Consider the following 17,703-nt stretch of genomic DNA (forward strand, 5'->3'; position numbering starts at 1 on the left):
TATGCTACTTACCAGTATGCATCTGTTCTTGGCATGTAGGGCTGCTGACATTCATATCGCCCTCCCTTCTCCCCGGCGCCTGTAGCAGCTGCAGCTCTCAGAATTACTGTAAAGCATGGTCATCACTTTCTGTATCTACTCCATCACTGCCACAATGGCGAAAAACAATCTGAGGATGGAGAGGATGCCCATGCGCACTGTAGTCCAGGGGAGGAGTCACCTATCCCAGGATACTTCGAAGACTCTTCCAGGACAACAACGTGCAAACATCCGGACCCAACACTAGGCGGCGATCTATGCACAGATATGAATGTCAGCAGCCCTACATGCCAAGAACAGATGCATACTGGTAAGTAGCATATTCATTCTCCCACCCAGCCATATCCACAGTTCCCTGACTCATCTAGACTTGACAGAACCACCTGAATTGCAGTGCCTGAGGCCCATCCACCCCAAGGCTGCCAGTTAAAGAACATCCGATGATACGCCCTCCTCATCGCAGCTAGTCCGCACTGGAAATGCAAACCGACTCGCAATTAAGTCTGACCAGCTGCAGGAGGTGGGGGGTGGCTGGTGTGAAACACTGTTGCTGCTTTTGGTAAAGGGGGCCGCCTGTACCAAAACTGGTCCAAAACCTGCCTCCACCCTTCCCGCCCACTGGGAAAACGCCCGGTGCCCGCTATGGCCAATCTGGCCCTGATCGCAGCGTTCCAGTGTTCATTTTTCCTGACTGGGGGACACATCGGTGCACACTTTAAGCTTGGCAAATTGCCATAGCTAGATGGTCTACGTGGCAATAAATGTTCACCAAAATTGCTTTGGCTGTCTCTGTGGGGGCACTTTTGGTGAAAATGCTTTGCCGAGTCTCCGGTAAACTCGTTTTGACAGGTGGGCTGGTCAAACCACCCAGAAATCTGTAAATTGACTCCCAAAGTGTTTAGGAACCTTGGATGCTTTGCACTCATCCAAGTGAGTTTGGGGAAAAGGTGGTAAGTTCACAGTCTTAATCTTGATGTGCTTTATGTTCCAGGTTCCATTGATTCGACCATCAGGTGCTGGGATTGTCGCTCACGCAGGCCAGATCCTATCCAGATCATGGACGAAGCGAAAGATGGAATATCCAGCATCAAGGTGTCCGAGCACGAGATCCTGTCTGGGTGAGCTAGCCGCAGGCTGCTACCTTGCTTTACTGTCAGCAGGTCTGTGGATTATATCTGGGGGCAGAAAGCTTATAAGAAAATCACCTTTGCATGACTCATTGTGTAGGTAGGAATGAGGACAAAGGATTTGTTTGTTGTTCAGGGAAAGCTGGTTTCTGAATGCTTTCAGTTTCGGCAGAAAGGATAAATGAGACTCAGAAATACAGAGATGTGCACAGGAGGGCACAGTTATAGAGGAGGGGGAGAAGCTGGGATTAGAATTTGGGCCTTCTGGTCCTCCAGGTGCAGGTTAGTCATTGGACCACATCTTGATGCGCTCTACAAATATCTGATTGATTGATTGATGAGATGCATTTGAGTCAGTTTTCCCAGACTGTTCGACTTATGATTTGAGTCCTCGTCTCATTGTGAGCAGGGATGCATTTATAATGTTCCCAGTTACGATGAGATGCAGTTAGTTCAGAAGGTACTAATCAATGTCTCTGTATAATTGCAACAACTCCTTCCAGTCTTTTGTTGGGCCGCGCAAGGATAATCCGTAACAAAAGGCATAGGTAAAGTTGACCCATTCGCTGGAGTGGTGTGGATAGTTCAGTTGTTTTCTTAATTTTAAAGCTTCGCACTGAAGGCTCCTGATACAACTCCTGTGACCCAAGTGTAGGATCTTGAATTCTTTGAACAGCATCTTTTATTGTCCATTTAACACCATGTTTGCCCTCTTTTCTCTATAGATCAGTGGACGAGCAGATTCGGCGCTATGACCTGCGCACGGGGGAAATGTGTGCAGACTATGTTGGAAGTAAGTGCATGTTTTATTGTACCCAAGAGACTTGTTATGATTAATGTAAGTGCCTGTGTTCAGGGATGCTGATCTTTTACCAGGATCCCTCATGCATGAGTAGTCAGGTACTGCTGCCTGTGAGTGACTGTCTGGTTTCTCTGCTTCCAGGTCCCATTACCTGTGTGAGCTTCAGCAAGGATGGGCAGTGCTCCTTGGCTGCCAGTTTGGACTCTACCCTTCGGCTGCTGGATAAAGATACAGGCGAGCTGCTGGGAGAGTAAGAGCATGCCTCAATTGACCCTTACTGTCCCCTGCTACACGATCACCAAAATACAGATAGGAATGCATGCTCACCACCCAAAAACCTAATGTTTCCACTATGAATGTGGTGAGCAAAAGTGCACCCACAAATGGTATGCTATTGTAGGTGGATTTGTAAGTCCTGTGCAGTTTTGCGGTGTGAATCGTTTCTAGATTCACATGCTGTGCAGCATTCTGCTATCTAGTGGTTGGGTCCAGAATTATCCTTTCTGTAGTGTTTTGTTTGTCCTGCATAGGCATCGTCAAGCACCACTTGATAGTATGTCCCTCCCCTTGTGATGTTAGATGCACATCCGGAAAGCTTTTTTGCATGGTTGCTATCTTCAGATTCTCTTTTCCTTTACTGGATCTGAAGCAAAACGGAGAAGCTCCAGGAGAGTTGGAGAGTTGCATCAGCGGATCGTCAATGGAAAGTTTGGAAAACTGAGTAAATGTTACCAGACCAGCGAGGCATACTGAAAATATGGGTTAATCACCGGCGCGACTCTTTTTCACACACAAAAAAAAAGAAAGCTGGAGAGACAGTATGCGGCAAGGTACTATGAACTGTTGGGAGAGATGGAGAACAGTCCCTTTAGATTTTACTCAAGGCGCCATCACAAGTTTGCTCAAAAATAAAAAGATTCTCACAAGTTCTGCAATCTGTGCCTTACAAAGAACCATAGCACTGAGGTTTCTGAGGCATGCACAGAGTTCTACCCAAAACCATGAAGGTCAGGGAGAAATGGAGGTGTGAAGACTACGCGATGATGCAGTCGCAGCACAGAAGCAGACCTCACTAAAGGACCTTGGCCTAGCCAGTGATGAAGAGGAAATCACCAAGGAAACAGAGTTGTGCAGGATGAGGGGTCCAACATTAAAGTCATCAACCTCTAAAGTCTAGAAGCAGCTAAGAAGGCATTGAAGAGAAACACTAAAGTGTAACAATACACACAGGCAGTGGGGCAGAGTTAACAATAACAGACTTGAAGACCCCCTTGTGATCTAGGCACTTGATGATTGAAGGGCGGTAAATGCAAAAAGAGCCATATGGGTCCAAGACCAAGGATACTGCAGGAGGCAAACCCTCTGAGCCTGCTTTGATGCTAAATGATGATTGGCACCGTGTGACGGCCAATGAGGCAAAGTTCAGGAAGCGACCGACTCCGAAGAAGAAGACTGTGACGATGCTCAACACAGAACAGGTGCTTATGGTCAAATGAAAGAAATGCTGACGTGAAGACAAAATGCGCCCCCCCCCCCCTTTGCAAAAGAAAACATGCATTGACAAAGCCAATAAGTCTCGCCTATGCAAGTTCTACTGACTTTTGTCAATGTTTTTTAGCCTTATTTTACATTGCAGCATGGCTGAAAGTGGGAAACAAAGTGCTATGACGCAGCTAGCGGTGACCGCATCAAATTGCTTTTTTTTGTTGATAACTTTCAGCTATGATGCATAGCAGCTGCACTGCTGTACAACCTATCTAAAGCAATAATTGACAAAGCCAGTAGTTCTTGAATTGGCATGACCTATTTGCTTTGTCAATGCTAAGGGAAAAAGCAATATGACGCAGCCAGTGCTGACCACGTCGAAACACGTTTTTTCTGGCGTAAAAGGCAAGCAACAATGAGGAAAGCCAGTCAGTCAAGCCATAACGGGGATGGGAATGGTGATACGGGGCAGCAACGACAGAGATGATTATGGGTCAAGCAATGATTGGTTAGGGGTCCGTGGGAACAAGGGTGAACGGGTGGTAGTAATGACAACAGGAGGGGGAAGAGAAGGGAGACTAGCAACAACCCACTCATCACCTCGAAAGTTGGACTGATGCTGCAGTAAAGTGGCTTTACTACGGCGAAGCATACATCGGGCGGTAAGTGGTCACTCCATTTTTCAGTGGAGAGCTTCATCATTGCATATGCCAGGGACCATACATGAGTGGAGAACTCTGAAGTTATATCTTGTTTTCTTGATGTGGGCTGCCAAAGACGTCACAGGGACGACTTCCTCCCTCAGTGAAGTCAGGAAGGTCACAAAGGCCTCGTATTATTATTGATTAAAATGATGCATTTTGCTAGTCCCCGGCAATGAGCTGAGCAGGGTGTTCGGACATTTGTGACACATGCCATTTTGCGTAATTTTGGGCCCACACTGGGCTCCAGCCAGTGCTGAACTACTAAATTATTTTCAAATCCCGCGCCTCAGTACAAATTAATGTGACAAGTTTTATTGCACTTTAGGCCTTTCTTCAACGTATGATATTCGCCTAAGTAAGTCAAATTAAGGCTTTCATTTTTAGGTCTCGCCTGACCCAGCGCATGCGCTGGTCTGGCAAGACTTATTGAGAGGGCTCCAAAAAGTGCTACCAGGCCAGCCTAGAGCTACAGTTCATGTGCGCGGCCGCGCGCGCCGCGCTTTACCGCGATTACTTTCACGGCTGTACGGCCACTTGGATCACGATCGCGATCACTTTCGCTTGTTCTACTCGCAATAGTGTTATGCAGAAGTACACCATAGTTTTCTGTGATGTATACCTTATACAGAACCTTTCTTCAAACTATGTCCCAGCACTTATCTAGCTTTTTCATTGCTTGACAGAATGTTATTTTCAACAAAACACTTTGAAGTGTGCGCAAGTTATGTTCTTAATAAATGCATAAAATCGAACCCACAAACCTTGTAAGTTCTCGCAATTCACGCAGTCTTTGGGGTCATGTGTTTCGTTGTATTTAAATTGCTTCCATGCAGAAGCTTGTCTGATTTCATCGTCATCTGTGGCGCCTCAGTCACCATGGGCAGAAAGCAATGTGCTGTGCCAAGTTCAGCATGCCAGCCAGACCGAAGGCCTAAGAAAAGAGACGAGGCGGCTGAGCCCGCCCAGGTCTGTCCTCAAGTCCTTCTTCCCCCTTCTCATTAGCAAGTATCAGTCTCTACCTTCTTGTTGCCGCTTACAACCATTCGATTAAATCCGTATTTTGATGTTTAGAGTAAGTATTACTTTAGCTTATGTTAATGTAATCTTTTTTCTATTTCTTTTATTATAAATTAATACAATTACAAACAGCTTCAGGTCTTGTAATGCAGCATTAACATTAAGGATGAATGAATATGTTAAATTAAAATTACTGTTACACCTTCAATTTTCAAAAGATTAGTTCCTGGTTTGAATATCTTGCAACCTCAATTTAAAAAAAAAAAGAAAAGAATGAAAAAAATGTTTAATGGCTTGTCATGACGGTCTTAGTTACTGATGTCCCTCCCCTTAATAACCTTGCAGGACAGTTTGTGTGATGTCACTTCCTCTCACACCTGTGAATTTTGGAGTAACAGTGCTACTGTGCTTGGAGGGTCGAGAAGAAGTGGAGAGCTCTTGCGAAGAGGCAATGACTAAAAGTAGTGCATGATTTTCACCTGTTTACATTTCGAACATTTTAATGAGTGCATTCTGCATCTTGACTTTAATATATATTTGTTGTGACTTATATCGGCGTGTCTTCAGCAATTCTGAATTGACCGCAAAATAACCTGCTGTAGCCCCCCTAAATTAGACGATCTCGCAAATTAACGAGGCAATTGATTTCAGAAGAGAAGTGTAAAATCACGTTCTCCTTAAATAAATTACTTAGTCTTTTAAAATTAATTGTGCAAATGGCCTAAATGTCAGTGTTATGACGAGTTTGTAAGTCATACTGAGGATGTAGTTATTGAAACATTTGCAGTTTTAACACCGTGTTTTCCAGAATATAAATAATTTTTTTGAGATTTGGTATTGCACTGGAGATGGAGTTACTGATGAAGGTCCTTCCTTATTTTTGAGGGCCTTTACTTATTGTAGTATTGTTTGTAGTCCAGTCATAATGAATGGTTTTCAGATGGCTTATTTACTACAATGTTTTGATAAAAGATTCATAGAAAATGTGTAGATGGTAATGTTCATATTTTTTTTAAGTGCCACCGCATTTTGTGATTTACCTACTTACAGTAGCTCATTTTTGGCAGATAAGGGTAATGACTCAGTGACTACTTGGGCAGCATCATGGGCTTGGGTCGAGTGGGGAAGCTGGTGTTTGAACCGTGGTCTCCTGGTTCGACAAATTTTAAGTTAGTGACGAGGTCTGACCTCCTCTTCTGATTCCAAAGAAATCCGTTTTCTTCCACACTTGGGTATAGCATAGTCCCTGGAAGACTTGGGCTGTTGCCAGCTTTTTGGTGTTTGTTCGCACAACTGATAATTGCATCAGTTTAAGGGAAGAAGACCAGTAATGCTGTGCATTTGGCTGAGTGTTTTTAAATGCCCGTGCTTGTTAAACCAGCTAGTTTGAGGACATACTACAAACAGCATCACCAATACAAGTGCGTCTAGGTGTCCATCACTGGTGTGAGTTCAGCACTCACGTTGGTGGTCGTTGCATTGGTGGGCACATGCTGTTGTCGCCATGGGAAGGTGGATTACAGTGGTATTTGAGAGATAGTGTATTATCTATTTAGACCTAATGAAAGTATGTCCCTCTCCCAGATTGGAATTCTCTAAGCAGGTAGACTGTGTTGTGTCACCTTAATTCACTGTCTGCGGAAAACCGGTTTTGAGTTGTTGACACAAAATAAACTTGTCTGCAGGGTTTTGGAAAGATTACTGTTCTTGAATTTCATCCTCGGTGCATGTGATGTGGCAGTATTTCAGCTCGGACTGTACTGTTCCAGGTCTAGTTCACCTGTTGTGGTGGTGCCAAGTAGTAGGATCGTCTAGATTGTCGGTGTTGAACTCTTTTCAAAACTGCTCTGATTGTGGCTGTTTAGGGAGGGCGTGGAATTAAAGACCACTCCAAGAGCTCCTCATTTCCTTATAGATGTGGCTGGGGCTCAATCTTAACTGGGGCGGGTATTTTCTAAACCAAGTATAGTTACGTTGTAGTAAAAAGTATGTCATTCATGGGGCTCCCACGCATGCGCCCTTCTCCTGTTCTCCTGGTGAGGTAAAGTAAGAATGGGGAGTACCATTACACATCGGTGACTTCCCCATTCGGTGATTAAAACCACTGATTAAGCACAATTTTCCATACGACATGTTTACCTTTGTGGAATTAAAATCATGCAAAAAATTAAAAAGCACGTCTGAGTCTATGATACCAATATAACACGTGCTCGTGTTGCAGTTATTACAGATGGTGCTTGCCAAAGGTGAGTGTGGTTCTGTCAAACGTGCGTGAGATCTTTGAGCGAGTTTTTTTTTTTAAATTAAAATTGCCTCTGGTTCAATAAGAGTCAATGGGGGAAATACATTCTCCCGATTTATTTTAAATCTCCCACTTACCTCTTCTAAAATGTTGGCATGCACGAGAGAGAAGTGAAGCAGACCACATCTTGACGTAATCCACTTTGTCTTGTTTGAGAAGGCAGCAAGAAATACCAGTCCGGCATGTTAATGACACGTTTCAACTCTTTACAGTAAAGGGAGTTGGCCGAGTTAGAATGTACATCAAGGGTGGCAATTATCCTAGAACAATAGGCTAGAAGACAAGGGAGGTAAATCTCACTTATTGGTTGCCCAGAATGCCAATGGATGTTTAGGTTACTGGCTTGTAGCTGGTTAAAACGTAAAGACGACTACTTTTATTTTATTATGCTGTGTATATTGGGTCAGAAGTTCCTGTGTATTAACTTGGTGTTTCTAATCTCTCCATCTGGTTGCTACTGCCAGTAAACAGCCCTGTCTTCTGTGTGCCTCTTTAGGCCAGAGCTGTCCAAGGTAGATTGGGGGGTTGGATCCTTTATGACACCCACAAACCTTCATGAACGTAAACAGAACTCATTCACATAGTCAGCAGTTATCCTGAAAATCTGGCATGGATCCTACTGTCCTGGAATCTTCATGCAATTTGCAAAGCTGTCTCTTTTGTCAGTGTTGCTTGATGCCTGAATAATCCAAGGTTGTATTCAATTTTTGAATCCTTAACCTTAATCTGTCCCTGCGTGCTCCCTCTCCCCGGGTTTTTTATTTCTTAAAGACACAGAGAGCCTCTTGTAGGCCTCTCTTCTCTAATGCTTCACATAGCTGGGTTCATTTAGCACACTGCGGCGATATATATTCCTGAGCTATGTACCTTTTCTGATGCTTCCTGCAAATTGATGGAGAGAAGAGAGCCTTGTCAGTACCCGCTTCAGTGTTTCAAATGCTGCCGGGCAGAGAGAGAGTCCACGCATCGCGCGATCACCCCGATTACAAGTGAGGCGTTAAAATCTGATATATATTTATATATAGTAACTATCCTCTGAGTTTTGTAGTCTATACACACCCTCACAATATTTCAAAATGTAAATTTAGGTAGGTCAACTTACTGAAGAAAATAGGCATTTAATACTGATAGATGCCCAATTTTGTGGTAAGTACCAAATTCCACGTTATGCCCAATTTTCAGAGTGAAAACTCAGAATAGCAGGTATTAACTACATAAGCTGCATTCCTCACATGGAACGGTCACTATATGCCACAATGCTCCCCTTTATTGGGACAGAGTTGTATCTTGTGTTAGGACGTGTTCTTTGTGTTATGTCTTTTGGTTTGCAAGCCCTAGCTCTGTACCTAAAGGAACAACAAGCATTGGCATAGCCAATAGCTCTCGCCTTTGGGACCTTATAAGTATTTAGCCATGCAGCATATTATCCTGGGTGCTACAACATCTACTGTTACTTCACATGTCACTGGTGAACAGCCAAACAACACCCAAGGATGAGCTTTTGTGCTATTTAATCCCTCTGTGAGCATTAGTGCATGTTAAGATTTTCACCTTCACCCATTAATCCTCACTATATGCAAGGAAGTTCCGCTGTCTGCAGAAATGTTACGAGCTGGAGAGCTTAGAGGCTGTGCAGTGGCACTCACTCTGTAGGAAGCTGGGCAGTGGAACAGGAGTTGAAGCTACACTACTGCAGCTCCATGGATATATTACTTTGTTTTTTTTATTTATACCTTCGGTGGCCTCTGATCAGTGATCCACATTCTAATATAAAGATCTTATTGAGCATTTGATGCTGGCAGAGCAGGGTGTAGGAGGTGAAGGAGTGCTAGCAGAGATGGTGGGAGGAGGTTCAAGGGTGTGTGCTCCCTTTGGCCTGCTGAATAGCTTTCACCCCCCACCCCCAATGCTTACAACAGTAAAGTTCTGCACAGGGCAGCGGTTGCGGGGAGAACTGGGTAGCAGACAGTAGCTGCAGTGGATGCTGGGCACTCTGCATGTTGAATAAGTGACATGTTGAACATCAGAGAAGCAGATGGGCACTATGAATAGATGGAGAGGCTTGTGATGAATGAAGCTAGCCCTGGTGCGAGCCATAACCTGAGCATCTCAGGGGAAACTGCTAGAGATGCTGGGGGCTCTGCATGTTAAATTAGCAGCAGAGAGGCCGGAGCACCTTCTGAATGGAGGGGGAGTAACCTCTCTCTGGTGGCATATGGGGTGGTTTATGTATTTGTGTAACTCAATAACCTCGCAGTATAGATGCTGAAATCACACTCTGCACTTCCACAGGTAATTAATCCCATGCACTTGTTGCCACTGAATGGCACAATTGTTGTTTCCTGCTGCACGTGTGTGGTGTGCACAAGTGGTGTAGATGCCTCGCCATCCTTCCCTGAATTGACAAGGCACCAATGTGGGCATCAGAGCGCAGTATGCAGAGGATTTTTTTTTTACAGGGCAAAGAAAATCAAATATTGTAAAAAATAAATGCATTCTTGTACCGCACTTGTTTCCACAGAGTTGCAGCTTCACTGCGCTGTACATGCCAAGTGTTGGGATTCTCCCCACCAAACTAAGCATGCTTTAGTTTAGACAGTGGAAAGAGCGAAAGATATGATTGGGCGGGCACGCACAGATCTCTGCAGCAGCCCACCTATTGAGCAAATATGCTGTGATCCATCTACAAATTAACTCTCTGTAGTCTGAAAGGGCAGCAGCGTGTCCTCGGTGCCACACAGCTTGTCACCGTGAAGCACAACAGTTTGGGGGGCTTATTGGAGGACTTCTTTTTCACCATCAGACTTTGACCTACCTAAAGAGATAGGAATGAAAGAGGGTGGAGAGGAAACAGGTGCGTCATACCACTAAAATGTAGGTACAATTACAACAGGCCCTCCTTGTTTATCAGTGCATCCCTGTTGCTAGCCAGACACAGATGGAACAAGCATTGGCATATTCAATAGGTCTCGCCTTTGGGACCTTATAAGTGTTTAGCCATGCAACAGTTGATGCTGTTGTACCAATGATATTGTGCTGCATAACTAAATACTTATAAGGTCCCAAAGGCGAGACCTATTGGCTATGCCAATGCTTGTTTCACTTGCCGAGTGCTGGTAAGGCCGAGGGAAATACTTTATTGAATGTGTTATTCTACAATGTTTCACTTTTTCCCCTGGTGTACTGGGTCCCTGTTGTTCCAGGTGTATAATTTCTAAAAGCCATTGCTTCAATACTTGCAATGAGAGGAGCATCCCATCTGCGGGAGTGAAAGAACAGCGGTCTTCAGTATTCCCATACTAATCTGTCTAGGGTCCCTGGGCCCATCTGGTGTACACTCTTCTCTGTTTTGCCTTCCCCAGCTGGAGAAAATTCTCGTAACATGCAGGCAAATGGGGGAGAAAAAGGCAGAGAATTCATCTTGGAAATAAAAAGGCTTGTCAGCTGAGCTCGTATGTGGTCGTCATGCAATTGCAGAGGGAGTTGGTCATTGTGCTGACAAAACGGTAGCCGATTTTTTAAAAGACTGCAGCTGCTGAGTGCTTATGTAGTGAAAATATGATGTTCCATGTTAATCTGGGGACTCCGAAAAGGAAATACAATTGGAACAGGGATACGACAAGCCTGCCACTAGAGTGACTGAGAAACATGGCTGTAGTTCTTCTGTGTTACGTGGCACTGGAGCTGCCAAGAAAAGTTACACGGTGGGGGGGGGGGGGGGGGGGGTTGCTAATCTCCAACAGAAAACATTTTTACACAAGCCATAAAACACTAGCCCTAATCTAATCATGTGATGAGACACGCCACTAATAATGCTTCTGGAATCGAGATAACGGTAACATTCATCTGCAGCTTGTAATCAGATTTGGTCATACATAGTGTTTCTATTCATTAAAAAGTGTCACATGGAACATGTCTTTAAGCTATTGAAGATAAATTGTAGACGTACACACCCACTACACTAACGTCTTGACCGAGGTGTTTCAGCCGAGAGTAACCCCCTCAGAACCTCTTCTCCCATGTAATGAAGCCCTCACGGATGTGTTGCATGGGACTTGTCAAAACCCTGCACACTGGCTCCTGTGAACAGGACGATTGCTTGTCGCCACCACCTTGCTCCAGGGGACCCCAGTTTCCACACGCAACACCCTACCCCGGAATGCTTAGGGATCCAAGCTTTCTCCTCCTGTGTACATCCTGGCACATTCCCTACCACTCCACCGAATAGGGAATCCAAGAGGCTGAATACGATAGGAAAGAAAATTTTCTTCCACCAGCCTGACACTGCGGTCTGTGAACACCGCGTGCCTTTTGGGCCATCACTCCCATGTACTGATTTGGCTTTGCAGGTGCTGCCCAGGGTCCCGTAGGGTTCCGGGCCTTACTCTCTCAAGCTATGACAGACTGGAGAGATACAGCCAAGTTCACGATCAGATGTGGGCTGGATATGACTGACTCACTCGACATAGTGGTTTCTTTAACGGCCTTGCAGCACCATGCCTGGCTGAGGACTACTGGCTTTTTTAGGGATGTCCAAGCATTGCTTATGGACATGACCTTTGATGGCTTCTGTCTCCTCTGGGACCAGGCAATCTCCACACTGGAGCACTTCAAGGATAGCAGAGCTACGGCAAGGTCTTTGGGCCTTTCCATGGCCCCTTGCCAATCTCAATCTGCCGTTCGCTCCTTTTGTTGCCACAGAAAAGGCTTCCAGCTCCGTCTTTACCCACTTAGCCACCATGGCATGCAAGCTTATCGGCCTCTACATGGCCAAGTACGCAGTACCCACAGACCCCTTAGGTAGGGCAGTCAGGGTTTGGGTCAGTCCACCACCCCTGGCAGCCACAGCCTCCAAACCGGCTTTAGTTTGCCCTCCTACCATCATGGGCACTGAGTGAGAGGCAGGATAGGCCATCTCCTGCCCCTCTGGAGGTCAATGACAACAGACAGCTGGGGTTCTTCAGATTGTCTGAAGGGGCTTCTCCCTCCCCTTCATGGCTTCTCCTCCACCCACGTCACCCACTTGAGACAGGCTAACAGAGGACCATCTCTCCTTTCTCTGCCAGGAAATAGCTGCTCTTTTGGCCAAGGTAGCTGGACAGAGGATGCTGACGCCAGAAGTAGGTTGTGGTAGTTATTCCCGCTATTTTTTTTGCCCAAAATGGACGGAGGCCTGCGTTTTGTCCTAAACCTGCGCCCTTCCATTTCTTCCTGAAAAAGGACTATTCTAAATGTTCACGCTTGCTCAAGTCTGTCTGCCCTGGACCCAGTAGACTGGATGGTAGTGTTGGACTTGCAGGACACACACTATCACATTCCTATCCTGCCTTCTCACAGGTGTTCAAGGTGGGCCACGAGCACTTTCAGTTCTCCGTGCTCCCTTTTGGCCTTACCAGTGCCCCTCTGGTGTTCACCAAAGTGATGGCGGTGCTTGCAGCTCATCCGCAGAGATCAAGGGTGCCAGTGTTCCCCGATGTCGACGATGGGCTGTTGAAGACTGGCTCGCCTCAGGTTGTCGTCTCCCACCTCCAGACTACAGTGGACCTCCTGCACTCGCTGGAGTTTGCTATCAATGTGCTGAAGTCACACCTGACTCCCTCTCAGACGCTTCCGTCCATCGGAGCTGTTCTTGACACAGTGCAGTTTCAGGCTTATCCTCCCGAACGGCGAGTCCAGGATATTCAGGCTATGATACTAATATGTTCGAGGCATGTGGGCTGCTGAATTCATATCTGTGCATAGATCGCCGCCTAGTGTTGGGTCCGGATGTTTGCACGTTGTTGTCCTGGAAGAGTCTTCGAAGTATCCTTGGATAGGTGACTCCTCCCCTGGACTACAGTGCGCATGGGCATCCTCTCCATCCTCAGATTGTTTTTTTCCGCCATTGGGTTCGGATGTGCTATCTTAGCTCAAGTTAGGAAAATATTTTTTCGAGGCCAAAAGGCCTTTAGTTCGCGTCGGTACTGTTTATCGATCGGGTTTCGATAGAATTTGTTAGTTTACTAACTTTCAGCACCGACTGCTTTCGCATTTACCTGTCCATCGACGATGGAATCCAGGACGCCGTTCAAAAGGTGTCCGGTATGCAATGCGAAGTACCCACACATCGACGTCCATCCGGTGTGCAACAACTGCCTTTCGCCGGACCACGACGAATCAACATGCATGGCCTGTGCCCGGTTCCGCTCGAAGAAGACTCTGCGGAATCGACGAGCGGCGAGACTCGAGGCGCAGCACGCGGCACCGGCCCCGACAGACATCTTCGGCGAGGCCGAGGACGTCGAGGAATTGGAAGTCTTGCCCTCCAGTCCCGTTTCCGAACACGAACCCGGATCGGACGAGGAAGACGAGTCACTCTTCCACAGAGGTGAAGACGACACCGAGGTAGGAGACGACGAGGAGGCCTTCGGGGCCGAAGAAAGTAGCTCCAATGATGAACAAGGCCTACCTGTTCAAACCGTTCAAACACCAGTGCCACAGCCTATGGCTCCAGTCGAGGGATCGCCTTCGGGCCTTACCCGAGACCCATCCCGCAGTTCTTCGGCCCCGCCCTCGGACGTTCAGCGGCAGCCATTACTACATAAACAGGCTGGTTTCCCTATCACAAAACCGAAACCGAAAGCTGCTCAGGTTCCACCGAAACCGAAACTGAAAGTAGCGCTGGTCGGATCGAGGCCTTCGACGCCAGCGCACCGCGTCGGCACCGACCGCACCAAGAGGGACTTCGGTGCCGAACTTGAGGCGGGCGACGTTGGAGTCGACAAACGGAAAAAAGCCATCGGCACCGACAAACCTGCTCGGCTACCGGCACCGACGACACCAAGGGCCGTACCGCCTGCTGTGTCTCACATCGCTCCCTCGACGACACCTAAGCCTCAGGTATCGAAGACTTCGACGGTGATCTCTTCACCCCGACTCGATGACCCTCCGGCACCGAAAAAATCTACGGCCGCCTCTACGAGCCTGGCCGGTGCCAAAGCCTCGAAGGCGCCCCAAGTACGACCTGGTGTGACGCAAGGCAGCAAAACCACACCTGTCCTCCAGGACACGTCGGGCTCCGGTTCGGTCGGAGCTCCCGCAGCCTCTTCGGTGCCGACCAACATTACCTTCGGCTTGCCTCCGTCAACAATCCCAAAAATGTTCCAACTCAGGACACGGGTCACCCAACCTACGGTCACACCTGCTGAGACGTCTCCAGCACGTATCATCGACGCCGGCACTGGCAGAATGATTCTCCAGGACCGAAGGATAACTTCGGAGCCGCCATTGGACCCTTTCAGGATCCCACTAAAAAGGAAGTTGCCTGCAGAATCGGAACCTCTCCTTTATGAACCCTTCCATTCATCCTACCAGGATCCACACCGGTTCTCCCCCACACGCTCCGATACAGACGCATTGGAGGACTACATGGCTGACCAAGTCCCCTACCATGTAGACACGGACCCTGATGACCAGCAGGACCCTGATCAAACTTGGGGCGACCCTGCAGACCCCAGTGCACCTCTCGATGCACAGGATCCACAACTCTATGGGGCAAAGACATCTCCTACGGAGGATACTGCAGCGTTCAATGCTCTTATCGAACGTGCTGCCAATAACCATGGGGTGCAGCTTCACTCTGATACCATCGAAGATGACTTTCTAATGGACACCTTTGCATCCTCAGAAAGACATGTAAAGACTCTGCCAATGTTGAAGGGGGTCCTCAAACCAGCCAAGGACATTTTCAAAGAACCCACCAGGGCACGAGTGATAAACCCCAGGATTGATAAAAAATACAGATCAGCACCTGGGGATCCTACTTACATCAGAGGACAATTACCACTCGACTCCATCGTCGTAGCGAATGCACGCAAGAGGGCACACTCGCAAACAACAGGTGACGCTCCTCCCCCGGACAAAGAGTCCAAGGTGTTAGAAACCTCTGGCAAGCGAGTTGCCGCCCAAGCTGCCAACATATGGCGCATAGCCAACACTCAGGCGCTCCTTGCTCGCTATGATAGAGCGCACTATGACACACTTGAGCAAATATTCCAACATCTCCCTGACCAGTTCAAGGAAGGCGCAGAAATGCTCATCAGAGAAGGACAGCTACTAACGAACGCTTCCATCAAATGCGCACTAGATGTTGCAGACACGGCTGCCAGAGCCATAAACACAAGCGTCATGTTGCGACGACATGCCTGGCTACGGATCTCAGGATTCAAGCCTGAGGTACAAAACAATATACTGAACCAGCCCGTCAACCCCGACTATTTATTCGGGCCAGAGGTTGACACCACCCTCGAAAAGATAAAAAAGGATACGGACACTGCAAAGTCCATGGGCGCACTACAAACTCAGTCCTTTCGGAGCGGCTCCTTTCGTCGCCCCGGAAACAAGGGAGCAGGTAGAGGACAGGGGTCACAACAAACATATAACAAAGGCAATACACAGACCACCTATGATAAAAACACCCGAGGTGGATATCGTGGCTCCAGCACAAAGGGCAGAGGACGCGGCTACGGCAACACCAGGTCCTCCCCCAAGAACAAGCAGTGACGCCCTCTCCCTTCCTCCCGACCACATAACACCTGTCGGGGGAAGGCTACAAAGGTTCCTGTCCACGTGGAATTCCATCACCACGGACAGGTGGGTCAAAGATATTATAAAATACGGTTACTGTCTGGAGTTAACCTCCACTCCACCCACAATACCACCAAGAAGCCGTCCTATGTCCTCAGAGCACTTAACGCTCTTACAGCAAGAAGTGCAAAGTATGCTTCTAAAAGGCGCTATAGAGGTCGTACCCATCCACGAGCAGGGTGCGGGAGTGTACTCCCTCTACTTCTTAATTCCAAAAAAGGACGGGTCGCTCAGACCTATATTGGACCTGAGACCCCTGAACCAGTACATTCTTTCAGAGCACTTTCATATGCTCACTCTACAGCAAGTCCTTCCGCTTCTCAAGCAGGGAGACTTCCTAGCCACACTGGACCTCAAGGATGCGTACTTTCACATACCCATCCACCCCTCACACAAAAAATACCTCAGGTTCACTGTTCAGGGGCAGCACTATCAGTTCAAAGTCCTTCCCTTCGGCGTGACAACAGCGCCCAGGGTTTTCACGAAGTGCCTCGCTACGGTGGCAGCACATCTACGGAGGCAGCATATACACGTCTACCCCTACCTAGACGACTGGCTCGTTCAAGCGAAGTCAGCCCAGCAATGTGCAAGCCACATGTCCCGCACCATTCACCTTCTTCACAGTCTGGGATTCTCACTGAATTATCCAAAGTCCCATCTCCAGCCCGCACACGTACAACAGTACCTAGGTGCGACTATAGACACTCTGGCGGCCACAGCTCAGCCAAATTTAGTGAGGATCGACAGCATACAACTGCTGATCTCCAAATTCAAACCCAATCACTCACTTCCAGCGCGAGTGTTCATGCAGTTGATAGGCATGATGGCCTCCTGCATCTTCATAGTCCCGCACGCGAGATTACATATGCGCCCACTTCAGGAGTGCCTAGCACGTCAGTGGAATCAGGCTCAAGGACAGTTAAAGGACCTAGTGTTGGTGAGCGGTCGGGCATACAACTCTCTGCATTGGTGGAATCCACAAAACCTTTGCAAGGGCCGACCGTTCCAAGAGCCTGTCCCACAAATAGTACTGACAGCGGACGCGTCTCTCCAGGGATGGGGAGCTCATGTACTCCACTACACAGTGCAAGGACTATGGACAACACAACAAAAGAAGTTGCACATCAACCTTCTGGAATTGATGGCAATCTTCCTAGCCATGAAGGCGTTCAAAGTACATCTATGCAACAAGGTCGTGTTGATCCGGACGGACAACATGACCGCAATGTACTACATACAGAAACAGGGAGGCACACACTCTCCACAGTTGTCTCATCTGGCTCAGAGCATGTGGAAGTGGGCCATTCAAAGGAACATGTTCCTCATGGCGGAACACCTCCCTGGCAAGGACAACCAGATGGCGGATCTGCTCAGCAGACACAGCCACCAAATGCACGAGTGGGAGTTACACCCATCAGTACTCCAACCGTACTTTCAGCAGTGGGGTCATCCGGAGATAGACCTATTCGCGACAAGCGAAAACGCAAAATGCCCAAGCTTCGCCGCCAGATTCCCACATCCGCAGTCGCAGGGCAATGCGATATGGATGAACTGGTCCGGCAGATTTGCGTACGCTTTTCCCCCAGCGCCATTGATACCGCT

The 17,703-nt window shown here is 47.6% G+C and overlaps 1 protein-coding gene across 7 annotated transcripts in view; it reads left to right on the forward strand.

The window, feature by feature from the left end:
• The window catches only part of WDR83 (WD repeat domain 83), a 162,274-nt gene that overhangs the window by 96,726 nt on the left and 47,845 nt on the right, over positions 1-17,703 (forward strand). For all 7 annotated transcript variants that reach the window (XM_085654447.1, XM_085654443.1, XM_085654446.1 and 4 more), the window contains 3 exons: positions 1,031-1,157; positions 1,892-1,959; positions 2,110-2,218. In XM_085654447.1, coding sequence (XP_085510573.1) covers positions 1,031-1,157; positions 1,892-1,959; positions 2,110-2,218 — 304 coding nt within the window. The remainder of the gene's footprint in view (positions 1-1,030; positions 1,158-1,891; positions 1,960-2,109; positions 2,219-17,703) is intronic.

The sequence above is a fragment of the Triturus cristatus genome, chromosome 4_1 (genome assembly GCF_964204655.1).
Source record: "Triturus cristatus chromosome 4_1, aTriCri1.1, whole genome shotgun sequence".
In the NCBI taxonomy this organism is placed as follows: Eukaryota; Metazoa; Chordata; class Amphibia; order Caudata; family Salamandridae; genus Triturus; species Triturus cristatus.